The 27,572-nt window shown below is 38.5% G+C and overlaps 1 protein-coding gene across 1 annotated transcript; it reads left to right on the forward strand.

Annotated features, from left to right (window-relative positions):
* On the forward strand, nucleotides 1-26,647 carry SPMIP7 (sperm microtubule inner protein 7). Its single transcript, XM_063323975.1, has 9 exons — nucleotides 1-514; nucleotides 6,987-7,069; nucleotides 8,475-8,548; nucleotides 9,188-9,326; nucleotides 9,790-9,857; nucleotides 10,980-11,021; nucleotides 11,565-11,672; nucleotides 22,805-22,912; nucleotides 26,524-26,647. The coding sequence occupies exons 1-9, from the start codon at nucleotides 1-3 to the stop codon at nucleotides 26,645-26,647; spliced, it is 1,260 nt and encodes a 419-aa protein (XP_063180045.1).
* The last annotated feature ends 925 nt before the right edge of the window (nucleotides 26,648-27,572 follow it).

Consider the following 27,572-nt stretch of genomic DNA (forward strand, 5'->3'; position numbering starts at 1 on the left):
ATGACCATGGCTTCCCATGGAGCTGAAAGGCAGGTGAGTGCCTTTAAAATGTCCACCTTGCCAGTTGAACCAGTTCACAAGGTGGATCGCCAACAGTATCGAAGTCTGTTAAAGAAGATGTGCATGCCTGTTATGAGAGGTCCTGAGAACAGACATGACTTTGCCAGCTTTGAAGAGAAAACCAGTAACTCTTTCCTTAAATTCAATCCATTCACTCCTCCAGTAGGGCCAAATTACCCTTTATTCCCACACCGGGATGATGTGCCTTTAGCGGATCCCTGCTCAGGTTTCGTGAGTCCAGGAGCAGATGCTGACCTGCAGCCCAATGTTGGAAGAGCTATTGAATCCCTGGTGGACTACAGTGACGTGAAACCTCACCAGCGGATCCCCATCACAGAAAAGAGAGGCCAGACTGCCCACAGGAGGCAGATGATCCTCCTGGAGGAAACCAGCCAGAACGGAAGGTGGAACTCTAGGGCTGTGTCAGCTGCTTCTGTGAGGGCACAACTCAGAGGTAAAGCAAACTACTATTTTTATTTTTTAATCACCAAAGAGATTGCTGATGCTTAAAAAATAAATACAATTAGTTTCTGAACTCCATCCCCCAAGCTCCTGAAAGAACAACCTTGTAAAATATATTTGCCTTGGATATTTGAACTGAATATAACAACTGCAGTGGAGTGTTTGTATGATTCATTTCCCTGCTGTAGAAAAGAGGTACCAGTCAGCAAATTCTACCAAGCATTCTCATGCTAAAAAAATAAATTAAAATCTTTGAAGGTAAATAATGTTTTAAAAAATCTATTTAGGTAAATTGTGAAGGACCAAATACAATAGTCCTAATGAGCACCTGTTTTAATGTAAACTAAAATAATAAATCATTCCAGCATCAGGAAATCCCCTGGATATTTCTGTGTCTCTTAGTATTCCTGACAAGTTGCAGAGCAGGGTATTTAAAGACCTATTCCAGTGTCTAGTTGATCAGAGAACAGAAGTTCTTTAGGACTGCCATCCCATGTTGGTCTAAGTACATATTGTCCTCTTATTTTATATCAATGTGTTACCCATAAAGTTAGATCTGATTGTTTCATCTTGATTACAGCATCAAAATGGAAATTCACTCTTTTTAACATGAAACAAAATTGGGTTGGTTGTTAATATTCAGAATTTTCTGATGAAAATTCTGCAAAGCAGAAATATTTACCCAGGGCTTCTAAAGGCAGACATAGTTAGCAGTAAGCAATATGGTTGAATTTTTATAAAGATTAAGACAATTCCAGTTATTTTCATAGAGAACTGCTCATTACAGCTAGAAGAAAATTTTATGAGAACTCAGGCAACGTGTTCATAGATGGGGAGAAGCATTTCTTAGAACACAGTAAAGAAATGTAAAGAAGCTCCTTGTTCCATTTTACTATACAGAGATAAAACTCTCACTTCACAGTTAGCTATACTTTATCCATGTTATTGTCATCATAAAGTCTCTACATGCTATAAATTCAGGCAGTGTTTTTGGTTCCTTGTTTCTGTCTTTGAACTTTGCATCTTAAATCACTTTAAGTTTACTGCAGTCATGTAACAGAATCCAAAAGAACACAAGAAACCACATGGGATAAAAAAAATAGACTCTATAATTTTCCTTTTTATTTTCTTGCTCATCCCATATAAGTTTCACTCTTATTTCTCAGATATTGTGTTGTCCATTTACCTATGAAATTAGACCTCAGACACCAATCAGAACTTATCAGCTTTTTTTTTCTGCAAGCCTCTGGAAAAGTGAAGGGGAAAGATTTGAGATATGAAATTCTATCTGACTATTAATTTTTCCAATGCAGAGAAAAGCAGACAAAGACTGAGACAGAGTTACTCTGGCATATAGAGACACACCTGAAATGAACACAGACAAAATCTGAAACTGAAGGTCATCAGGTTGGTAACCCAGGTTGCAGTCCAGAAAGTGGTCTGAAATGGAGAGTAGTTCCAGAAAGCAGATAGAAGCTCTCTGGTGGCTTTCTGGTGGTTTTTCATTGTGTAAAATTCAGTATTAGGGTGAAATACTGACTCCACTGAAGGTGTTGGAAAAAGTCAAACTCAACTCAGGGACAAAACCTAGAAACAGATACAGTCCAGCATAAAATTCTTAAGGAAAGCTGTGGAAATGTTTTTCCAAACTTAGTATTCATTTACAAGTTTTCTTGTGATGCTGAGATATTAACTACAAATATGTAAATATAGACATAATTAGTAGTTGAGTTTTAAGCTACTATTTTTAATGAGACTGCATAAACAAATTCCAGATTTCAGCTATGTGATTCAGAGAGCCCAGCTACCAACCCCCAGGCACATGATGTGATGAAAGTTGCTCATTCTTCTAGATATCGGACCCCAGACATTCCACAGCTAAGTTGTTTGGGGAAGTTGTGCTGAAAAAAAGATCAGCCAGGCATTTTGCAAGCCAATTCTACGGTCACTTTCTCCACTGTGGGGGGTGAACAGAAGAAAAAACATAGACAGAAGCAGCCTTTGAGACAGATGAGCTGAAGTATATAAAACATCTGCAACGGACAGGAGGGTCTCTTGGGAGAAGATGTAGTGCTATGGCTTTGGCAGTCAACAGTGCTACTTTGAACTTCCCCAGCAGCCTTTTGCATCTACTGAGCAAAGCAAGTTTATGGAACAGTGAGGCTCTGTGATAGCAAAGCGAAGGTGAGAAGCTGACAAAGAAGGTTGATCTAAGACTGGAGAATCAGAGCCTGCCAGAGAAGGCAGAGAATAGCTGAAGAGCTATTCTTCATGTATACTCGATCAGTATAGCGACAGTGCTCAGTGCTAGATGACAAGGTCTTTGGGAAGCTGACAGTGTTTGCCTGTAGAGTCCCCTTCTCTCACTCATATGACAACAGGATTTTGTAACCTTTTCCCTGTGGTCTCAAGTTTCTTTGCAGTGTTTTGGAGGACCTCAGAATTTGACCACGCAAGTATATTTGTACCTGGAAACCTGGTGACGAAGCCCTCCTATCCAGTTTGTAATTATTACTCTGTTTTGTGTGGCTTAAAACAGAGATGGGCATGGGTATTGTAGAAAGAACCAGGGTGTTTGATAAGTGTGATAAGGAAGAGAGATGACTTCTTGCCCCTACTGGAAGCTGACACATCTGTAGATAGCATTTTCTTCAAAAACTGGGAAATGGGAAACACTATGGAGTTTACCTATAGATTTGATAGTAACCCTTTTTTATAAGAAATAAGCAGTTAACACATGCTGCTGCTAGAGAAGCCATATTTGGATTTGCCCAAAAGCCCAATTAGTTCAGTATTCCATCCAAGACTGGATAATTAACAAAAAATGTCATCATACTTCCTCCTCATATTTCGCTATCATGTGATGATTTGTGGACCACAGATTTGTGACCAGGAGATGATGTGTTTGTAGTTTGTTGTCATGGATTCATAGATTTGCCTTCGTTAATATATCCGCTTGCTTTTTGAACCCATCACTTAACTTCCAACCCTCTATTTCCATGAAATTTGTGAATATGTTAAGCAACAAAGTCCTAAGACTACATGGGCTACCTCCAGGTCTCTCTACAGATGACCTTCATCACCCTGGAAACTTGATCATTTACCCCTTCCCTCCTTCTCTCATCTTCTAATCAATTATTTATCTGTGTGAAGATCTAATCTTTATTCCGTTGTTACTTTAAGAGGCTCTGTTGAAGAATTTTATGCAGAACTTGTTGAAATAATTGTGGTCACATTAAACACATCCCACATCCCAATGGCTTTCGTATAGGAAGAGTTCCCTTCCTTGTGCTTACTCTCCTGAAGTAAGAAGCATTTTCTCCAGAATAACCATTACTCTGGAGAAGAAATATCCTGGAGTAATCCAGGACTAAGCAGCACGTTGAATGTAAGGCATATCAAAGTAGGTTTCCAGCCTCTCCTACCTTTCAAATAATGATAGAAAATGACTGTAGGCAATGCTGGTGCAGCCCCAATTTGTCATCTGGAAATAATACATAAAAACTCAGAATAACGTCTTGAGGGCTGAGTGCCATTGAATAAAACAACTGCGGTTTCACTAAGGATTTGATTATTTATCGTCCCTACAGTTAGGTATTTCACCATGCATCTGTTTTTCACTTGCCCAACAGCAGAGTGGCGTTTTGTTTATTCAACGGTTTTGTTCTATCTCTGTAGTTTATTTTGCCATGCATGTCTTTCCAATATAAACTGATGGGTTTTATGCTTATTTATAATTAGTTTTCAGGAGGTGATCTGTAGCCTTTTCTTTCCAAGGAGCAGAAGAGAGAGAAGTAGTGGTGTTAATAGGTTATATTTATTTTTCATATATAAAGAGAAGTAGAATAATTAACCAAATAACTAATCAAAATAATCTGGAAGAGTTATCTGCAAATCCTTCAATTGGCATTATTATCTCTTGCTGGGCCCACTGAAATCAATACTCCTAATTTTAAAATATAAGAGGTCAAAAACAGTGCACAGTTGTCGAACGACAGTGAGGTGGAGTGAAGCTTGTGAGACTTCTGGTTTTGTGAAACCTGTCTGCATATGTGTTTATGTGGTGACATAAGAATCTCACTTTTTCCTATGAAAACAAAAAGATGTTATGGCTTTCATGGTTTCTGGGAAACAGCTTAGAAATGTGAAGGAGTACATCTTCAGTTTCTGACTCAGAATCCAAACCAGAAATTCCCCAACTTAATTATCCATGATTGAATCCTGCTTTGTCAGATTAGGAGATTATTTTAAGTAATAAACTGGAACTGACAGGTTCATTAAGCTTGTCATTAGTTAAAAGTGACAAAGCCAAGACGCTGAGTTCCCAACTTGGACAAGAACAGATCATGCCATTTTTAATCCTGTGGACTGAGCAAATCATTAGGGGCATTGAAACCTCCAGAAAGTTGACTTAAAGACAAAATCATTGCAGTTTTACGCTAGATCTTTTCTACTGAAAGCAAAAGGAGAAGTAAATGTTAGAAGATTAATCATGCCAGCAGTAGGTCAGTAGTGTCAAGATGGCAAATTACAGTATACGGTGCAAGAGCAGAGGTCTCTAGAGATGCATATGTACAATTATGAAAGCAAATGTAAAATTATATACATGTCCTCCTAAGGACATTGTAGCTGACATGAGTGTTTTACACATACAGCACAAGGAATAACAGTTGTAACCTTTAGCTCTTTAATCAATGGACCAGAGGAAAACTATTTTTGTAGAACTACTAGGACATATGGATGGATATTATTTGAGCCATCTACCTCTTTACTGTAGAGGGCACTAGTACATGCATAGCTATTAAGTAATTACAACATCTCAGCCATAAAACTTAATTCCCGTATGAGTACAAGTTGTATATTTGCAGATGGAGCTTAAAGTTTACACAAAGCTGAGGCAATGAAGATGCAGCCACCATCTTTACTGAATGCACATTACCTGTTTAAGAGATTTTTTTCTGAAAGAATTGTTTTAATTGGAGAATGATTCAGTTTGAAAGCTTTTCACAGTGCAAAGATCCACAAATTCTGTCAAGCTTTTCAAAAGCAGCAACTTAAAGTTATAGCACTCCGTGCAAAAAGCTCTTTTAAAAACCAGGTCATATTATTTCAGTACCTACATATACCATTAGGATACTAAACTGCGTTTCTTTTACTGAAAGCTGTGATTTTCTTTTAAGCTTTGTCAGAGTGATTAGTTCCGCAAGAACTAATTTCATATTCTGCACGGTGGTTTTCAGCTTTTAGTCTTTGAACTATTTTATCCAAAGTATACCTAAATTTTCTACAAATAACTAGGAAAAGTAGCTCTATTATGAATTAGCTTAAATTTGCTGCATAAAGGTCTTCATATGGATTGGAATTTTTTAGGGGTCTGGAAGTAAAAAGCAAGTTGAAAACTACCTAAGTGGTACATTTCTGATACTAAATAATAGTTTCCAGTGTTCATAGAGAGAGTGGTGTGATGGCTGTTTGGCTGCCTACCTCTTTTAGTATATTATAACAAACTATATTTAGAAACACACTTTTCCCAAAGTCATGAAAAGCATTATGCTAGTTAATGGTGCAACAGTTTGAATGATACTCTCAGACATATCCTTTATCTTATTTTTAGGATTATTTTGTGGATTTTTTGCTGATGCCCTAAGGAGACAGGTTGTTTCCATTTGTCTTATTTATCTCTTGCTTCTCCCCTAATAACTTTTAACCCCATTGGTGAATATCTGCCAAATTTGAAGTGGGTATAAACATCACAAGGATAATTGCATCCCTGCAAGATTTTTGAAGGTTGAAGTCTGGCAACAGGAAAGACATAAATGAGTGTTCTCTTCAGGGAGCTGAGACTCGGGCATTATAACATCCTTCTATTTGGCAGCAGCTCATGTGCTTATCAGCATGTGTGTACTGGCTTACCAATCAGCACATATGTGACTCTACAGTAACTGCAGGATATGACATCTTGGTGGGTAAGCCTGATTTACAGGACCTGGTCAGGGAGAGCTCAAATTATTGGAATATGAAGTTGGGAGGATGAAGGAGAGAGAGAAATATCTTTAGGAAATCAGTAACCTACTGCTCATGGAATAGCTTTTTTATTGCACTCAGGGTTGTCAAAGATTATGTAGCTGTAGAAATGCAATATGCAATTACTGGGTTGCATTAAGAAGCTTTTACTGTTATGTTTGCTAATTTTAATACTTTCCTTTATGCAGTTAGTACTGTACACGACAACATGTGAAGTAGACCAAACCATAGCAATGTATGTTGCGGTATTATTTATCACTTACTTTCATCTTCCATGTAGTTTGTTGTATTTTTTTGGAAGTTTGTAATTCAGCGTGGTAACAGTTAACTGAGCATTGGTGCATCGATTTTTGTGGGAAGCCATGAGTTGTTTTCATCCAGTTTAAAACAATAATGATTGCTGCAAATTGATTAACACAATAGGAAGCCCTTTCTTTCAGATTGGAGAACTCCAGTGAAAGTTGCTCCTTCTCTACCTGACCAAAACCATATTTTTGCATTTTATATGGATCCCAATCTCAAGGCAAGTGCCTGGTACTCTTCTCATAATGACAGAAAACATGCTTAAATCATCTTGTTTCTAGTCTGTTTTCCATTTAACATTCTTTTGGCAATGATTGCAGTAATGTAGTGAAATCGGACTTTGTCATTTTTTCATCTAATTACATTGAAATAAGGGCTATATTTCAGGTAGCTGTATGCTAGCATGACCAGATTTTAATGGTGGCCATCACTCCAATAATTTTCATTTTTTGTACTATTACTCCGCTTCAGACATTTAGACTGTAATGTGAGACTGATACAACCAATGTCAGTTACATGTAACTGGAGACAGACTGAAAATACCAGAATGTACAAAAGATACCAAAACCTCATACTTGGTATAAATACTCATATATTTAATACTTAGGCACTGCCTTATTCCATAGTGCAAATCTAACTAAGTCTTTCCCATATTGAAAATGTAATGGTATCCTTCATCCTTTTACACTGATAAGATTATTCATAATCCTTAAAGTGTTGCACATGCTTAAATAGTTAGAATATTAGAATTAAATAGACTATTTCAGTTGGAAGGAACCTACAACGATCATCTAGTCCAACTGCCTGACCAATTCAGGGCTGAGCAAGTTAGAGCATGCTATTAAGGGCATTGTCCAAATGCCTCTTAAATACTGACAGGTTTGGGGCATTGACCACCTCTCTAGGAAGCCTGTTCCAATGTGTGACCACCCCCTTGGTAAAGAGCAAGGGTGACTCTCCAGCCATTCATCTTCCAATTTATTGTGCCCAGCGTTACTCAGTCCTAGGTGCAGAATCCAGCATTTGGACTTGTTAAATTTCATTCCATTAATCACAGTCCAATACTCCAATCTATCTAGATCCCCCTCCACGGCCTCTTGTCCTTCAAGTGAGCCAACAGCACCTCCTAGTTTGGTATAATCAGCAAACTTGCTAATGGTGCATTCAACTCCTGCATCCAGATTGTTGATAAATACGTTGAACAGAACTGGCCCTAGAATTGAACCCTGAGGAACACAATTCGTCACAATTGCACATTATAAAAATACATCAGGCATATGTGAGGAACTGCAAAATGTGTTTGCTATACCATTTTATAAATAATATAACAAATGGAAGGCTACCTTCCTGACGAGTAGAGAGGCAAGGACATTCTGTTAGTTTTTAAACTTGTACTTACCATATTAAATTTTCCTTCCTGAGTAAAACTCAGAAATAGATCCATTCTTGATCTCCAGTGATGGCTGGTTAAGCATGTGAATGAAATTGTATGTTTCACATCCTGATGAAAAAGAAGATAGTAAACTAAGAAAATGCAGTACATACAGTTCACTCTTTAAATAAGCAATCATAGTATCATATATGTTGATAGCATTGCTTTCTGCCATATATTTGATTTCTCTTAGGAATCAAGTGATCCTTCTGCAAGGTGGAGAGAAGAAAAAGCAAGGGACTATTTCTACAAGTCAACTACTCAAAAGTGAGATACAATTTCTTTTGAAAACAGTTTTGTGCTTTGCTTCATTTTTTCATCTTCTTTTTGTTACTGTGAACCTTTAGGTAGCAGTAGACATATAAGACTACAAACAGTTTTTCTATCACTTGGCACTTCTGGTGTTTTAACAGCATTCAGCGGGATTTATCTCATGAACTTCAGTTATCTAAAAGCTTGTGTCCAATCTGTGCCTTTCATCTCAACTTCCTCTACAGGCAGTGAAGAGAAACTGGAGTTTCCAAAAACACATTCTGTACATCTGTCACAGGCATGATATGACTGGTACCTAATCTCTATTTATATCTTGTCTCATTTAATTGATTATTCAAATTTAGAAAAAATAAATCCCATCACCACTGTAAGCTTCTTGGAAGATAAACTACCTCTCTTTCAATTAGTGAGTGAGAAAGTTTTAAAGAAGATAAGCCTGTGAAACTTTACCGTAATACTTGTTCCCCAACAAGCAACATATTCCAAGCTTTTTATTTTCCTTTAAACTAGAAATATACGCCTTTGTTATTTTCTGCATCCTTCTTTGTCACATAATTCCTTATTTTCTAGCTACCACTGTCATTCACTAATGATTATGCAGGAACTTATTTATCTTTTTTATTGTTGATTTAGAGCCTATGAAGAAGTTCCTTGGGATAACATCTTACCTTCCAAAGTCCAGCCTCCAGAATCAACAGTGGAGGTGTTGGCTGATCCTGTTTCCCAGTGTTTCACAAAAAAGAGATACAATCCTGAACCTGAAATAAGCCAAGTCAGTGAACAATTTCTTGCCTACAGGTTTTAGGTTTTGCTAATGAAATGTAGCCTACATTTTGTGTAGGTCATACACAGCATAAACCCACAGCAATGTTTTCAAATAAAAACAGTCTCAAGTGTGCATTTAAGGTCATCAGCACACTCCAGTAATTGCCTCAAATGATTTCATAACTTTTCCCTCCCCCTCCCCTGTCAATTTGTACAGAAGAAGATATGCATGTATGCTACCAAAGGAGAGGAAAAGGATATTGATGAAAAATTTTTTGATAGGAATGATGCTGTAACATAACAAATCTCACGTTAAGTTAGTTTACTTGTGATTATTAACTGTAATAATTATTATTTTTACTAAACTAAAATTCAGTCCTGCAATTGGTTCTGATTGCTGCATGAAAATCTATTAAGCTAAATAAATTAGGTAATGTTGCCTTACAAGAAACATCTAATTATGATTTTAGGTTGTTGGAGTCCTCTGGGACAGATTTCAAACAAGATCTTTTACCTCTCCACAGAGACCTGTTAATTTGTAAGTTTAATTTTTTTGTGAGTATCGGGGTCCTGTGAACACTTTCTTTATGAAGTTTGCGTACAGTTAATTATTTCAAAAGACTAAATTCAGCAGTGTTCTATAACTAGAGAAATTAAGATAGTCAATCAATAAATATATCAGAAGTATACTCTAACATGCTTCTCCTGTCAGCATTAAATATAAAAAGCAGAACAGAAGAAATCTGTAAATGAATGATTGTCATGACTTCATACATCTGATGTTTTCATTAAGACATAACATTTATGAAAACACCATGGTAGTCATATATATGTACAAACTCAAGGCTTTATCTGCTGTCTGTAGAATCAAAAACAATCACCTGTGCGTTTCTGTGTCTTTTTTCACTCTGTATTTCACTTATTCTATTCTGTCTCAGAGTGGAGCATTTTAGATGAGACCAGTAAAGGGTGACAGGAGGTTGAAAGGATTCAGATAAGAGCCAAGAAGAGATGGGGAAGGAAAGGTTGGTCAAAGCAAGATAAGAAAATGATAACTTGCCTCCTTCCTGGGCCATGGTCCAGCAGATTTGCTGGGGCAAACTCAATGGACAGGTCTGCTACTGGGCATGGTCAGGCATACAGTGGGAGAGACAGGTAGCTCTGCAAGGTGGAAGGGATACAGAAAACACTATCATCATGGTTTCTTGAATGTTACTCTTTCAAAGGAATACAGATGTGGATAGTGAGAGCAGTTTGCAGGGACAGACCAAGAGAGAAATTCAGACCTGATGTTAAATTTTCCCGTGTTCTCAAGAACTGAATGAGAGAAGTATTACAAGTAGAGAAGTAGTTCATTTTTAAAGAAAACTTGCTTATAGTATCCTAGGAAATTGACTGAAGTCCCAGTATCTGAGTATAAAGATATAGGCAAGATATAAAGGTATAAAGACAAGATTCTGCCTGCTGAATAGGGTCATTTAGCATATATGCCAACCTAATCATTTACCATGGTCTTTTACCAAATTCAAATGAGCATTGCATCATTCCAAGAGCAGAACTTTGGCTTGTCACCACCTCTCTTTTGGGACCTCATAAATATTCTATCAGAATATTCTGTGTAGCAAAAAAAAAGGTGATTGATTTATTTTGTCTTTAACAGTGTAAGCCAAAGCTCTCGAACCTGTCATATCCCTCTGTATACGTAAGTACAATGTTCCTGGGTTGTTTCTACTTTCTACATTTTTGATTAAGCCCAAGTAATCCATCTCTCATTTTCTGAAGCAAGAGTTGTAGATGGACTATGTTACCTAATCTTAAGGTGTTTTCTGGTGCCAAGGGAGAGTGTGTGCTGAGTCTTCTCTGCTTGTGGGTGGCTTCAGCCTTTACCTGTAAACTAGAAATCAGGATCCATTATGTCCTCTTTGGAAGAATATCTCAGTCTGTTCATAGGCATAGTCAAAAGGACAAGAAATGACACATTTCTATCTTATTTCCATTTTTTCCAAGCCTCCTTTCTGCACATATGTACGAGAGCTATCATTTTTTATGTGCTGCAAGTTCAGCAGATGATTGTTTTCATCTTGGGACATGCCAAGCACACAGGGCGGTTATCTTCATGTTTTTTCTTGTGGACCACTTTAATAAATAACTAGAATTTTGGAGCATCTAGTGTATGGTTCAGCTGCCTCCACCAGCTGTTTTATGAATAATGTACATATCTGTGATTTCCTTTCTATTCAAACAGTGGCTGTGTTGGTGCAGTAAATTTTGAAGACATTGACAATGCTGATGTAGACTTAATCCCACTTAATCACGTGAGAACTCCAAAGCCTCGCTACACAAGCACTGCACAGTATGTTTCTTGTATTAGCATGATTTTGATACTGTGTCTTGAGACACAAGCACTGCACAGTATGTTTCTTGTATTAGCATGATTTTGATACGGTGTTTTGAGTTCTTATTTGGGAAAGGGAAAAAAACAGTTATAGATCTGGTCTGGGGACAAAAGAATGAAAAAAATTGGGTGGGACGCTCCCTATTCTTTTTAATAACTTGAATGAGATCTGATAACACAAGAAGTACAGTGGGATTTCCGATTCAAGGTTGAACTTTAAGAGTCCTTTTTAATAACTGAGTCAGTAGTAAATGACCTGCAGTGGTAACTGCCTACAGTGTTCAGTGTAGGTCTGTATAAATCTAAGGGACCATTCAGCCTAGATATACAAAATGACTCAAGCATGCTGATACAAAATGAGCAGAGAGATGTCTGCTGAAATGATGATCTAACAGATTTTATCCATCTACTTGTATTATGGTAAACTTAAGTGCAACCTGTTTTGACTAGGTATGAATTTGTCATAGGTCATTAGGGCCTGATTCTTTATTGTATCACATTAGTATTATAGTTTCAGGGAAATTATGCTCCTAACGCTATGCATCATGCTTTTCAACCAGAAATGTACATTAGGGATTTTTTCCATCCAGGAGTTGCAGTGTGGCCCAAGTGACCCTGCCATCCATCTAGTACAGAATGGTTGTAATGGACTGGGAAGTAAAGGTTGCCTGTGGTAACACCAGTGCAATATGCTGTCTTGGTTTAATGAACTCTTCACGATCAGCAGACTCTGACCTAGGCGGGGATGGACATCAGAGTATACTCTCTCTCCTACTGTTAATCTTTCTAGACTAATTGCACAACCAAGTTTTAAGAACTCAGCAGGCGCCATTCGGTTTTCCTCTATTGAGAAAGTTTGCATGTGAAGCTAGTCAGAGCACATCTGCTGGATCATATCCCAAAACATCTGACTCGTGGTTCCTAATGATGCTGAGACTACCTAACACAGGCATTCCTGCAAATGCCCAGCAGCAGGAAATGAATTTGTATTACATTCAAGGCTCAAGTGGGGAGGACATGGAAGAGAAGGTTTTGAGTTTAGCCTGCACCAGGAATTTCTGCTGATGCCATTCTGATTAGAGTCCTTACTCTAATCAGAGTACCCAGTAGAGTACCCAAAAAAACTATGCTTATTTTCAGAATATGCCGTAACTTTCATACTTCAAATGTTTCCTGTTCTTTAGTATTAATGAACAGGTCTGTTGGGTAGAAGTGCATGTGCCATGGGTAGTACGGTAGATGGGTAGTATGACTTGAATATTACCATGTTAAAAATGTGTGATTTTTAACGTTAGCCACTAGATGGCCTTTGAGTTTGCAGAAGCTCCCTGAATGCTATTAGGAACAGCTTACTTTTAGCTAGTCACGAACTTTGAAATCCAAAATTCTTCATTTTAAACCTTTCCTAAGGTTGTCTTTAGTAGCTTGAGCAGGTATTAAGCATTTATTTGCAAACTTTTGAGGAAGTAAAATGGTAAAAGTAACAACATAATGGTAAGAACTAAAAACAATAAAACAAAAGAGGAAAGAGATTGTTCTGTTTACTTAATCAAATTTTCTCTTTGCATAGGCCTTTCCTTTCTGTCCTTTCAGTGGTCTTGCACAGTCCACATTTGTGAGGAAACTACATAAGGGATACTTCACTGGGGGAAGCAGAGGGAGAGAAACTGTAAAAATATTGCCCTCTCTGTTCTGAAGAAAAGTCTTACTGACACATGGGAGAGTATGTGCTAAACATTCCTAGTCTCTGCGAGCTGCCTTGGAAGTAGCTGGAATTTCTGAGCTCCACCTTAGGTCTGTTCATGTCTGTTTCTCACATCAGTTTCAGGGAGAAAGCATATCCTTTTGCAATGCATCATACGTCACACTTGTGGGGAATGGTACATCATTCTTTACACAGTCTTACTCATTACAGTGGTAGGTTCACAGGCAAAGTAAGGTGCTAAGTTTTTTAAGATGGTCAAATTTGACCCATATTACTGCAACCGAACCTATTAGTACCAGTCTTTTATGTACATAATGCACCATTCTGATTGTTTTATCTCACCTCCTGCACAAGGCATCTGATTTCTCACAGCCTTCATCTGACTTAACTTTTGCTTGAATTAGAATATAAATTTATTATTGAGAAATGTGCTTTAAAATTACACACGTAGTATACAACATAGTGCTGAACAGAGATTTCTGAGTTTGTAGGAAAGTTAGGAGAGCTATTACCCCTTAGTTCTGCCATGTCATACTGCTGTTGCTGTAGAGCTTTGAAGAATAGAAGCTGCAAACAGACAGATATCTTGTCTGGAGCTATTTGCAGCATCATGGTGTCATGGTGGATTTATAAATTTGAGCAACAGGTCTATCTTCTCCAGATTCTCCATGTCATTTTCCTGTCTTTTAGTGAGTGAGGCTACGGGTTTCATTGATTTCTGGCAACCAGGAGACCAAGATCTCTGAGACCTGAAAGATTCTGACATCTCAAAATTGTGAGAAACTCAATTCCACCTGAAAAATTCTATTAAGTTCTCCATGAAGTATATTTATTCTCTGTCTATGATCGTCAGACATCAAGGTTGCTATGATTTTAAGCAGAAGAAAGAAGAAAGTCAGAAAGAAGACATAAAAGTGATCCCTAATTTTTTTTTTTCAACTTTATGTGCTTGCCCGTAGTTCTGGAAGGATGTGTAAAGACTGCTAGACTCCCACCAAAATCCTTGAGAATTTAGATATATGCTTTGGATTTAGAAGCCGAAATAAGCTTTGTAAGTCTGTAAAATGTAAAAATCTCTTTGTAGATAGTTATTTTCACTCTTCAGTGGACTCGCAGTTGAACTTCCTGCCTCTAGCACTTGGGCAACAGCATTGGTGCTCAGGCATTACTCCAGAGTGAGACACTGGTCTTCCCCAGACCATGCAAGAAAATGTTTGCCATTCAAATTATTAGCAAAGCTGAAACTAGCTAAGAGTCATCTGTCATGTAATTTTGCAGAGACAAACAGGAAGACTGGTGAACCTGGGCATGTTTTGTATGTTACCGTTGTGCCCACCCTCTCTTCCTTTTGGCAGAACAGGAAACTGTCTTCTGTTTTTCTTCTTTTTTCTTAAGGAATTAAGGTTTACGCTGCAGTTGAGCCTAAAAGCCCCTAGGATAAGATCAGTGTTGTGAAAAGCTGCTGTGTATATACCCAGCACTGTAGGTAATACTCTGAAGTCCTTACCATGCAATTTGGAAGTTTTTCAGATGGGAATCCAGGTGCAGTGTGATTAAGTGGTTTGCCAAATCCCACTGGGAATTTGTAGCATAGTCAGGAATGAAACTTCATGTATCCTGAGCACTAGCCTGTGCCTTTTTTTTTTTTTTTTTAACCAAACTCCAAGCTTTCAGCTATTGAAATGAAGCTTTGTTGAAACTTGGTTTCAAAAAAACAGTAATGAGCGCAAAATGATGGCCATAGTTCTTAAAAGTTCACTTTAAAGTGAAGACTTAGGAATATAAGTCATTTTTTATCCAGTTTTTCTCTGTGGTTCAGACATGGAATAGCTGTGGGAGCCTACGCCACATGGCTGTAAAAAGCCATGTCATAAGTGTTGTGACTCATCTAGAAGTGCTAAATTTATGAATCTGAATTTACTAATCCAGACTATGTTTGTGATCTGGTGGTGGTCTAGGGTGATCAGTAGGCATTTCCATGATGGAGCTGTGGCAGTGCTTTTCTCAGTTTAGACTCCTCATCTTCACATTTGACCAAAGATCCTGGATGGTAATTCAGTTCCTCTCATTCTCTTCCAGGCTTTCATTAAAGCTTGTCTTGGTGCAAAGGGATCAACTGCATCATCTCTTGAGGTCTGTTCCAGCCCTGGAATGTAGCATCATTCTTAATATCCTTGGTTTGTGTATGCACTCCTGAATTTGCTTTAGGATGAACTTGTTCCTCTTTTTCATCTTTGGTAATGTTGCAATGTATGCCTAAAAGCTGGAGTCTTCTATCATTTCTTTGCCAAGGGCAACATACAAATCTTTTTTGAAAAAAAGCCAGTCAAAAAATAGGAAGTTGTTGTGAAAGAGCACTCTGAAAATCTCTTTCTAATGCAGTCTTTTTTCACAAACAGATCTCCAAAAATCTTTTATAAAACTTATCATGATCTCGTTTTACAGCTCAGTGCTCCATCGAGTGGACTGCATTGTCAGAGCACAGAAGTTGTAGGATTGAATCTCATCTTTTTATGCCACTGACTAGCAAAGTTCCAGATTGAATGTTTTAATACCTTTTTTTGTATTTTCATTATATGCTTGTGTAGTTTTGTTAGGTATACTGGACAACAGCTGTCCAGTGGCTTAAGTGGCTTTCATTGTATTTTTAAATTTAATGATTTTTTGTGCATAGTTTCTTTTTCTTGTGTTTTGGTTTTTTTTTTCCTACTTTCTCTACTTGTCTGCCTACTTTATACTCTTTTGTTGTATTTGCTTGCTTTTCTTTTAGACACGTGAAGTGTAAATTCCATCGTAATCAGTGAGTTAAAGGTATCTGCTTAATAAGATTTCCTGAACAGGAATAGAATTGAGTATCTGTTCATATATTTTGCAGAGCCGAGACGTCTATGATTTGTTTTAGAAGATTTTGGACTCTGAATTGATTATGTCTGTTATCCATGGTTATTTTTAATTTGTTTCTTACTGACTTGATTATTAATTATTTGCTTATAATATTTATTTATTTGTGGAAGATGAATACTGCATTTGGTTTTATATGTCACATAGCTAACCATATACTAGGTAGGGAAGCAACTAAGAGCTAAAGAGTATGTTTTGTGCAGCCAGCCAGGCTTTCAAAAATAGCTTAGCAACCACATATGAAAACCGGAATTCTGAAAGAGCTCACATTCTGGGTGCACATTGATTGCTAAGCTCCTGTGAAAATCTGGCCACAAACACCACAATGAAACTTATAGGTGCTGAGCACTTTTAAAAATCTGATCCCCTATGTGTAACCGCTGTTCCGACCCGCATGTATATCAAGGAAGAAGAGGATGGTCTGTATTCTAAGGAAACACTGTATTGTCAGCTTCCCTGGGCAAGCTACACAGAGGAGGAAACTTTGCAGCACAGCTACAGTGACTTCCAGAAAGGCTCAGACTGCTAAATTCTCTGGTCACTTCTGAGAGGCTCTAGGTTATTAATAAATGAAAATAAGTAATGACCCAATTCATTCTTTCTTGTTATTAACAACTACTTTGAAAAAATATCTTTCTTATTCAGAAGTGTATTTTAAACCTAATAATTTTGAAAACCATACATAAACTGATTTTTACTGCATCATATGGATTCCCACCATAATCATCTGCTGTTCTCTTTTTCTTAAACATCTATATAGGCATGTAATTTTATATAGTTCTCCTCCACCCCTAGTTACCAGCTTTTTCCTTTGTTGACCTCTTCCCCAATCAGCTGCTGAAACAAGGTTATGCCTATGTGGTATTTTAGTTCTGCAGGTGTTTTAAGGGTCAATGGAAAAAAAGCCTCCTACGCTGGTGATGGGGATTTCCTCTGTAGCATTCATGGGCAGGGCTCTGGTAAACGCTCAGTCTGACAGACACAAATAACTCTCCTCCTTGGCATTGTTAGAACTCCCTTACACCCTCAGTGAGTTAACAGTACTTAGTGTAGTGATGGTGTAGCACACTTAGTGCATTCCAACATAGACAGCAACAGTTCATATCAATCAAATGTTATATCTGCCTTGTGCTTTTCTCTTTTGTGTGTCTTTTATATTACAGCACTGTGGTACTTATTGCAGCCTACCTCTTGAAATTTGGCAAAAGGAGTTAGGATAGAGATTATGTTTTCTTGTTCCGTATTAAAAGCCTCTGCCTCCAGAACTAAGTAAAAATCTGGGAGTCGTTAGCATTTTAAAACTTGCTACTCATAATTAATCAGCTCTCATAATACCCACAAGAGGGCAGTGCTTACACAAGCATGTGCATTATAACGGTGTGTTACTTGGCAGCACTTTTGAAGCACCAACCGGTTCATTGCTGTAACATTGGTAAAGTAGATTATAGTCTTCGGTTTTGAAAGATGAAGACCGAGGAGGCTGAACTGACTCGTCCAAGGCCACAGAAGTTGTCTGTGTCAGAGAGAGGACAGGATCTGACCAAAATCCATGTCTGGAAGCAGTTCATTGAAATGGGAACTTAATACATACAGTTTCTAGGAAGACAAAGTCCTAAGCGTTTCAAGTCCTGCAGTTCTTACACAAAGCTATTCTCTGAAACTACTACCCTTTTTCTTGTTTTCTCAAGCTCATTGGGCAAAATGCTACTATCACATCAGTATATCTGTAGTGACTTCAGTCGTATTTCTTCAGTGTAGTCAGCTTCCAACTGACTCTGGGCATGCATCCCTTATCATTTCAAGTTACCACAGAAACCTCACAGGCCACAATTAGCTGGGGCCAGGACCCTCTGCTGCCTTGCACCTTGCATAGTCATTTTCAAGGGCTGCCTAAGAGCTTTCCCACAATGTATCTTTTCTTCAGAAACTGACAGCTTGTCCACCAGCATTTTTAGTGATTTTCCAGCTTGAGTCATCCAGGGGGTTGAGGGTGGGGTATGCTGAAATACCCTACTTTGGCATTTTCCAAATCAGATTTTATTGCTGGCTTGAAATGCAATCTTGTTTCTGAAAAATATTACCCCCTATTAAAAAGGGGGTTTGAAAAAGTTGAAAGCAGAATAAAACTGTTTGAAATTGTGGAAACAAAATGTTCCAGTTGAACATGATTCAAAATATTTCTGTGGAATTAGCATTTTGATGGTTTTATCCTTTTAGAAACCCCAAATCCTTTTGTAAATATCCTTTCCCTGTCCTGCTTTGATGGCTGAGGGAGGAGGTTATGAAATGCAACCGAGAATGCTCTGTTCAAAAATCCTGCCAGTCCCATGCTTTGCTCTGCATGGAGCACCTTGTTTTCATTGCACAAATTCTCTCAGGTATATTCTTTCCCAACACAAGAGGCTGTATACATTGAGTTTTCTGACATAGGATCATGTTTGAAGCATTTTTACCACAGGTTATTCTGCTTGGCCAATAGGATTGTGGAGTAAAAGAAGGGCCTGACATACCAGTCTTCCTGGATGGGAATTTGAGGTGGAAGCCAGTTGTGAGTCTTATGTACTGTGAGTGAGACCTGAGAGGCCTGTTTTATAATTGCAATAACCAGAAGAGCTCATTAATGGCTTGATCTTGTGATTTAATTCTATGAGATTATACAACAGTGTTTCTAAGAAAGAGTAAGTTGACAGGAATTCTTTGTTCATAAGTGGAAGGTAAGAATCTACCAGTTTGCTTTCACTAGACAGAATTTTTGAACAAAAAACTTGGATACCTTAGTCATTGAAGCTGAAGTGCTAGATACAAGGTTTTCAAGAATTACAAGCTCTTTGGGGGAATTTTGCTTTTGCTCCCATAAAAACAGCTGACATGGAATTTACATGGCAAACCTGGGCATTCCATGCCCTGGAGACACCCTAAAGCATCACTCCCAGCTGCTGCTTCAGAACAGTATGGGTCTTCTGTGGGTCCTGTGCTATGGGGTGTTCTCTCACATACCTTAAGACATCTCAAATAGCTCTAAATGCCAGTATGGGTGACCAACTAAATTAAGTAAACTCACATGGACCTGCTGGAGCGAGTTCAGAGGAGAGCCACAAAGATGATCAGAGGGCTGGAGAACCTCTCCTGTGAGGACAGGCTGAGAGAGCTGAGGTTGTTCAGCCTGGAGAAGGCTCTGGGGAGACCTTACAGTGGCCTTCCAGTACTTAAAGGGGGCCTACAGAAAAGATGGGGAGGGACACTTTATCAGGGAGTGTAGTGATAGGATGAGGGATAATGGTTTTAAAGTGAAAGAGCGTAGCTTTAGATTAGATATTAGGAAGAAGTTCTTTCCTGTGAGGGTGGTGGGGAACTGGAACATGTTGCCCAGGGAAGCTGTGGATGCCCCATCCCTGGAAGTGTTCAAGGCCAGGTTGGATGGGGCTTTGACCAGCCTGGTCTAGTGGGAGGTGTCCCTGCCCATGGCAGGGGGGCTGGAACTAGATGATCTTTAAAGCTCCCTTCCAACCCAAACCATTCTATGATTCTATGATTCGAATCTTCGAAGGCAACCCAGGGTGGACATACGAAACAGAGGCACACCGAAGCAGAGGCACTCAGAATCACTACATTCCACTTGAAAAATCTTAGAGCTTGCACAGATTCAACTGTCAACACTGTATGTTTCTTCTTACTGTTGGGACAAAGAGCTGCTAGCATGATAACAAGGAAGTGTATGAACAAGAGAGATGTCATGGTTACAGAAAGCAAGCTTGATGACGACAGCATAACCACAGAGGAGTTTTGTATGTTGCCCAGTGGTAGCCTGGTACTTGGTTGTTTTCTTTAGCAGCAACAATCTGGTTTAGCAGCTCATCAGAGAAAACACACAAGAGCTAGACCAGTATAATCCAAAAACAAAAAACCAAAGGGGTATTTTTTTTTAACCTCAGTTTCTTCTGCTTTATCACATACATAACCGCAGCACATTTTTGCGTCTTCTTTGCAGGTTCCCAGGAGAGCAGCTGCTTTACTGTAGTGTAAGCTTTTACTATCCTGGTACTTTTAGCTTCTCTCTGCCCATCTCTCTTCTCTTTCAGAACTACATCCTTCCCACCTGTTATGAATATACCAACTTCTGTCAATCCTTTCTAACAAACAGTCCAGAACAAGTCTTCATCTTGGGTAATCTCTCAGGCTTGATTTTTGAGTCCCATTTAGCCATTTATGATGCTTTCTCTTTCATTCTAGTTTCGCAAGTTTTAAAGGTCAGAAGATTTTATCAATCAGATGCCTAACAGTGCATAATGTATTCCAATATCTCCACAGTTGTATAGTTATTATGTGAGTTAACTCCAAATAGGCTTATAAAATGTTGCAAGTTAATATGGGGCTTCTTGTGATCTCCTTCCCTTCTCTCTGACACTCATACAATTTCAGGGAAGTCAGTGGAATGTCTTTATTGCATATGAGAGATGTATCTTGGTATGTAGCACGTCACCAGGGCAATAAAACTCTGTTCACAGTCTGACTGATTCCTTCAAAGTGTTATCACATTTTCAGGTTTAGATGCGCTTATGCTCACACACACCCGATGACCGTTGTGTCCCTCAGTGGGATCCTTGCATATGCAGATGAAATTTTCTACAGAGTTACCTAATCTGCATGTAACCTAACAATTGTCTGCTTTGACATGAAAAAAAGCAAATTTGTCTGCAAGCCATTTTGGCCAATTCTGAAAATACATTCCACTGTTATACTAGATTTTCAGGCCTACTTGTTACCTCTGCATGGCTGCTGTCAAGACAGAGAGCAGATTTGTTACTTGCTCGCCCAACTGCTTGGCAATTCCCTGTAGGTAACAGCTTCCCAAGCGCTGCAAAACGGCTGTACCGATTCTACAAAGCCATCTTCTCTGGATGGTCAGGTACTGGAGCATGGCACAGGGAGTATAGCAGTATATGAATGTATGTATAAGTGTAAGGCTACTCCAAAATAAAGAACTAGATGTTCTTTCTGCTAACTATGGGTACAAAGACTTCAGCATATACCGCCAATGCTCCTGTGGCAAGTATAGTTTACCCACAGTCCTTTGTTACAACTGTGGTAGGAAGATAGGGTATTTTGTTATTAACTCTGCTATTCTCATGAGGAATTTCAGAACCAAGTTTCCTAGTACACAAGTCAAAGAATTTTCTGATAAATCACGTCTCGCACATATGTCTTTGCATCTTGTGCTGAACCTAGTTGCAGAGAAGGAGCTGATCAGCTGTACTGAAACTAATAGCTCTATGCAGTTTATAGTTATAGGAACTGTTTATTTTTACCCGGAGTACAGGGGAACCAAAAAATACCTCAGAGATAATTTTAAAGGAGGCACTGTTATCGTTCATGTGGTCTGAAGACCCACAAAGGACTAATGCAGGCAAGGTTTACAATCCCAAGTTTTTAGTTTAGTTAGTGGATGGAACAGCTTGTTATGAGCTCTTAAAATCCATGTGTATGGGCAGTCTGGATATATGTATAATTCAGCAGTGTCCTATTTTGAGCTGTCAATATATAACAGTACTGATGATACTCTAAGTAACTTTGTGCTGCAAAAAAAGCTGCCATATAGAGTATTTTATTTTTAATCTTCATGGTTTATCTCTCTGAATTCATATTAGTTCCTGCTTTTTTTTTCTTTAATTTTGTCCACCTCTGCTTCATCTTGCAGCAATTGCTATCAAAATTTTCTGTTGCGCTACCTCAGATAAGTAGAATTCTTTCCTTCGTCTCTTTAAGGAACTTTCTTTTTGAATTTCACATTAAAACTTAGTATCAGAATTAACAAAAGGCTTTAGACACATACCCTCTCATTCCACTGGTGTACTTGAGCTAAAATATAAGTTCATGTGTCTAAGCAGTGTTAATAATATTATATATACATCTTATACATTCTCAATAAATTGTGGGGGAAATTTAGAGAACTTTAGAATCATTTGGGAAATTATTTGGTTTTAGGCCATGAAAAATTACTCCTGTTGGCTAATGCCTGCTACCTAAATGTCATGTTTGAAGCTGGAACCTAAGTATGAGCTAAATCTGTGTCATATTTTTAAAGAATATTTCCTTGCTTTTTGTGCTCTTTGCAAACCCCATGACCCCATTCTTAATTTGAGATTAAATGTTGCTTGTAATCATGAATATCATACAGATTTTTAAACAAAACAATGGGAGGGGGGCGGGGGGGAAGGAAAAGTCACCTAAGCACTGACTTTTGCCGTGTCTAACCAAAGATTTTGGGTCAGATCATCAGCTAGATCATCATGTTGTTTTGCTGATCTTGCTATGCCAGGTCGTACATTCTAAGGACTACTCATTATATTATGAAGAGTTTTTACCCCATCCATCTTTGATATACAGTAGCTATTTTAGAAGTGATCCATAAGTCATATTTCAACCCTATAGTCATTTAATTTACTCTTTCTCCATCCCCCATCCCCCCTTTAACTTTTTCCTTTAGCACTCCGAATATCCCTGGATACACTGGCAAGGTTCATTGGTCAGCAACCCACCCGGCAAATTCTAATCTTCCATCAACAACCCCATCAATAATTGCACGACTGCATGGGTAGGTATGAGGTATATTTCTCAGCTTGTTCAGAAAGATTACAGGGAAAATCATAATTGCATTTATTTAGTTAAAGAACAATTAAATGTTAAGCATGACATTCCATTGTCCTAAAAAATACAGAACATTTGGGGTTGCATCCCACCACGTTGTCATGCTAACCTGAAATCCTTTTGAGGTTTTAGAATTTTTCTGGACCATCATGATGTATGTACTGGGAAGGTACTTTAACACTGATGTAAATCATGATTTTTAAATGTGGATTATTTCTACACTGAGAATTTTTTTCTTTAGCTATGTTTGGTGTCATGGCTTAAGTGAGGGGTTTTTTTTAATTGATTGATACGTGTGTGTTTTGAAAGAGGCCCATGAATGTCAAAGCTAAAAATTCCCAAAAGAAAACTGCGTGGTGGTGTGTTTCCAAACTGGTGTTGGCAGACTTATTAAGTGGGTATTTGCTATACAAAAATAGTTGTTAAAAATGGGTGTGTTTACTCAGAAGGCAGTACGAAGCAAAATCATGCCATGCCCCACACAGATGCAACCCAGGACCCTATGACTATGAAATCATCATAGCCCCACATCACTATTGTGACTGCCTCATGAAGTGAGTTAATAGCCTTTATTCTCTCTTGCTTTTCCATACAAGGCTTGTTAAAAATATGAGCCACATTTTTTTAAGTATCTAGGTGTCCAACTTGTTGGTTTCAAAAGAGCTGGACACTTCAGATCAGCTGAAAGATCCTTTTCCTTTTGTTCGCACAAAGGGCTTCTGACATTGGCAAAGAACCAACCTAGCCTTTCTCCCAGTAGCTTCAGAATAGCTTAACAATTATTTCTTTCCCCTCCTTTATGATTTTGTGCTTTAGACTCTGATTTCTTGTTATCCATAATGATCTAGGACACTATCCCAAGTTTCTGTGTTTTCCTGAGAAATTTATCTTCCACTAAACTATTTTAATTGGCCTTAAGATTCTGTTCATGTCACACTTCTTTTTCACTGTCAGTGAAAAGTATGCAGAAAAGGCTTGAGGAGCTTTAGAGAGCTGCCTGGCTTTTACAGAACTCACCTTGTCAAGTGTTTCATCATTGTGGAAAATGCACTGACTTCCATTTCTGCTGCCCTCCACCTGTTCACCTCTGCTCTTTTTCGCTTGTGGTCATACATAGAAAATGGGCAGTCACCTGTAGTTGTAGTTTGCTGTTGACAGGGAATGAAGATGCGCAACAGAGTCCTGAGTCTCTATAAACTAATAAAGCTGAACTCTGAGCAGCTTGATGCAAGACTAACTTGCTTGTAAATGTCACAGACAAATAAAAAGGCAAATGCATCTTAGCAAAGATCATTGACAGACTTCAGATAGATACCAGATTTCAAGAGCAGAAAGTCAGGCACCACTGCGATCTAAGAAAGGAAAACACATCTGATACTTCCTTTTACTTTCTACAGGTGTTACTGTGGGTATAGTTCACAGTGGATGAGTTTTCTTAGTTTTTAGTGAATAGCAAGAATGGAGCTCTTATTCTGTGCTAACGGTGACTTTCCAGAACCAGGTCGGAATCCCCAACTTTGTTGAAGAAGGGTGTGTAGGAAACCGACAGCAAGCATCGCATCATACCCAGACATTAGAGACCACGTTTTACCACACTTTTTCTGAGCAGAGTGGTACATTCCCCTGAGGGTAGAACCACTGGTTGCAAAATTGTAGCAGTCCTATTTTACTTCCTGTGGGGCTACTTGCGGAGTAAGATAGTGTTCACTGGCTTGAGATGGAGGATCGTAGCCCTCTGTGAAATGGCTGTGTAAAACTATTAGGGATGCTGGAAATCTGCCCCCGACATTTGTTAGTGATGCCCATAAAAGAGAGATGTTTAACATTTGATTCCTTCCCTTTGTAAAATAAATGATAAAAGTCCTGCTGATTTCAGTGGTCACAGGTCAAGCTAGAGTGTAGTGGAGAAGTGAAGAGAAGAGAGATTATTCCTGGAATACGGGAGCAGACTACCCCAATTCACCTCCACATGCTTTTCATGTAGGACATGATCTCATTCTTACTGGTTTTAAAATGGTGGCCCCTTTTTTCCCTCTTTGATCATTCTCAAGCCATGACTGTAATAATTTATCAGAAAGTAGCAAGTGATTGCATGTGGTGGATGTTTTTATACCTGCTTTATTTGACATGTCTACAATATATGGTCAGTCTCCTGAAGACAATTATGGGTATCACAGGGAGTCTCTTGTCTACTGCTAACATGGTCTAATAAATGTTCCTGTCAAAAGTATCAGCAGTATCAGATAGACCAGGCAGCATGCAACCACTTCTGTGCTGTATTTCTGTTGCATGGAGCTTCCACAGTATGTGGGGCAAAATCCTTTATACCTGTTTTAAGCATTATGAACTCAACAGGATTGTATAGGATATAGAACAGAAGAAATACTGTTTCTTCATCTTCAAATATGAATAGTATTTTTATACGTCAAGCTTTATTGGTGTATTTTTATTGTATTTTTATTTCCAGGTAATCCCAAGGTGAAGTCAGAAAATTAGATTTCAAAGTCCTTTAGTGCAGTTAAATTCTGGCAGCACTGTTTAGCTTTTGCATAGGAAGAAATGTTTTATGTATTGTTGTGTGTTTTGTTTTGTGTTTAAATGAACTGTCCATTGCTACCCAGAAAACACAAATCCATTTGCACCATGAGTTGTATGGAAATGTGTTTGCCTTGCCATAGTTAATATAAGGCAGAGCTGGATTTAGTTTGATTTTAGAGAGACGGATTGCACTTTTTCAGCAAGTTGCTTTGGAGATTTCAAAAAGGATCTTTAGGTCAGAAGGAAATATTTGTTGTTTGGAGAGTGAGTGAACATAATACTCTGTGATCAGTTCCGTGTCAGCCCTGCTTTTGATTAGGTGTTTTGCAGCAGAGGGGCTACACCAACTTAGGTTGTAGGTATAAGATTATTTATAGTGCCTCTTCCCGTAAAAGATTAGAAGAATATCAGTAGTCTAGCACAAATTGTTCTCTCCCAGACAGTCCCCAGCGTATTTTCTAAGCCCCGTCCCAGTATTCTGTACGACTAGGACTGGGCATGTAAAGCAGGCATGTCATGGTGCCAGCAAAGCATTTTTCCTAGGCTTGAAAGCCAAACCTCCAGCATCACCAGCGTTAGCCCTCCAGGCACCACAGAGCCTTATGCGCTTGAACGCATTCAGTATGCTCATGGCACTGCTCCACAGTGCGCAGGTTAGTTGTGAAGCAACGGTGTGTGGCCAAGAAAGGCTGAAAAGAGGCAACAGGCATAACATGCCTTTCTTACAGCTGCTGGAGGGATCTGTCTTTCAGCACAGATGCTGAAAGATCCATATGTATCTGTATGTCCATTGCATATATCCAGAAAGTAAGATGTAAAACTCTTAGGAAGATTTGCCACCGTTGTTCATAAGGGGGCTGATTCTAATACTATGGAATATTGCAAATTCTTAATATTCGCTGAGGCCGATGGGCATAACTGTTTATGAAGAACGCAGTGGGAGGGAAGAAGAGGGCATGTTTAGCAATATAAGAACACCTTTTAAAAGTCTTTTTTTTCTCTGTTTTTTTCTGACTGCAGATACATAGCAAAACACGGAAGCTCATCTCAGTATAATCACCAGGGACCTTTATCTCAAGTGGTGACTCCAGTTAGTCCTCAGAATTCTTTCAACAAGAGAGAACAAGAAACCATTACAGTTTAGAAAGTGTCAATCCTTTTTACCTGCATAACTGAGAGCCTCAGCGTCTGACAGGGAGGAGGAAGGAAATGTGTGAAGATGTGTGGATACTTTAAATACGGAACAAAAATAAAATAACATAGAAATGGGTGTTTGTGGTAGTCCTTATTACATTATTCTCATATTTATGACTTACTAGCGTTGACAGTTAAAACCATATTAAAAACAACAGGAGTCGTAAGTCAAAGGCTTGAAACTTGCTCTCTGTACTGGATTGCCTCATTAACTAAGGTAGAAAATTATGCTGTAGCTGTTCCATCCATTGGCATAAACATTTTGTGTGTATATATACATACACATGCAGACACACATATGTAAATGTATTATTAACTAAGAAATCATTACAGAGCAGCATCTCTTCTCACCAGCTGTCCTAAGTGTGCCTTGCAAAGGTGGTTAAATGTCACAGAGGGAGATTTTAATCTTTGCCTGTGCTGGCTCTGTGTGTAGCGAATAAAGGGGACCAGGTTAGGTTTTGTGGTCTGGAGGCTAATTAAGACTGTGTGGCTTTCACCCATGCTTAAATTCTTTTATGCTTAAACTGAAAACAGTTAAATAGGGAAGATAGAGGGCCAGTACTTAAGCCTTTGTCTCAGCACTGTTTTATTTTCTGGTGTTGGTGTAGACATCACGAGGAAGTTGCATCCCTGAGAAAGAGAAGACTAAACAGAAATTTGTAATTCAGGGCGTTCTACTGTGCTCCAGGGACCAAAATAGTCCAAATAGTTTATTCTAATTTGGACAGCCTGGCAGCATGCTCAGAAGTTTCTGTCTTGAGTTCTCTGGTATGTTGTTTTACCCAAATCATCTATATTGCTGCTCTTACCTCTCCTGCTTGCTTTTCTCCAGTAGGCTTTTGAGGCACATATATGTGTAACACGTTTATAAG

This window comes from Chroicocephalus ridibundus, chromosome 2 (assembly GCF_963924245.1).
Source record: "Chroicocephalus ridibundus chromosome 2, bChrRid1.1, whole genome shotgun sequence".
In the NCBI taxonomy this organism is placed as follows: domain Eukaryota; kingdom Metazoa; phylum Chordata; class Aves; order Charadriiformes; family Laridae; genus Chroicocephalus; species Chroicocephalus ridibundus.

Excerpts from the sequence above, each read along its gene's own strand:
- SPMIP7 (XM_063323975.1), top strand. The coding sequence starts at position 1 with ATGACCATGGCTTCCCATGGAGCTGAAAGGCAGGTGAGTGCCTTTAAA. Across the intron at positions 9,858-10,979 it reads CCACAGAGACCTGTTAATTT|TGTAAGCCAAAGCTCTCGAA; the intron begins GTAAGTTTAATT and ends TGTCTTTAACAG. Across the intron at positions 22,913-26,523 it reads ATAATTGCACGACTGCATGG|ATACATAGCAAAACACGGAA; the intron begins GTAGGTATGAGG and ends TTCTGACTGCAG.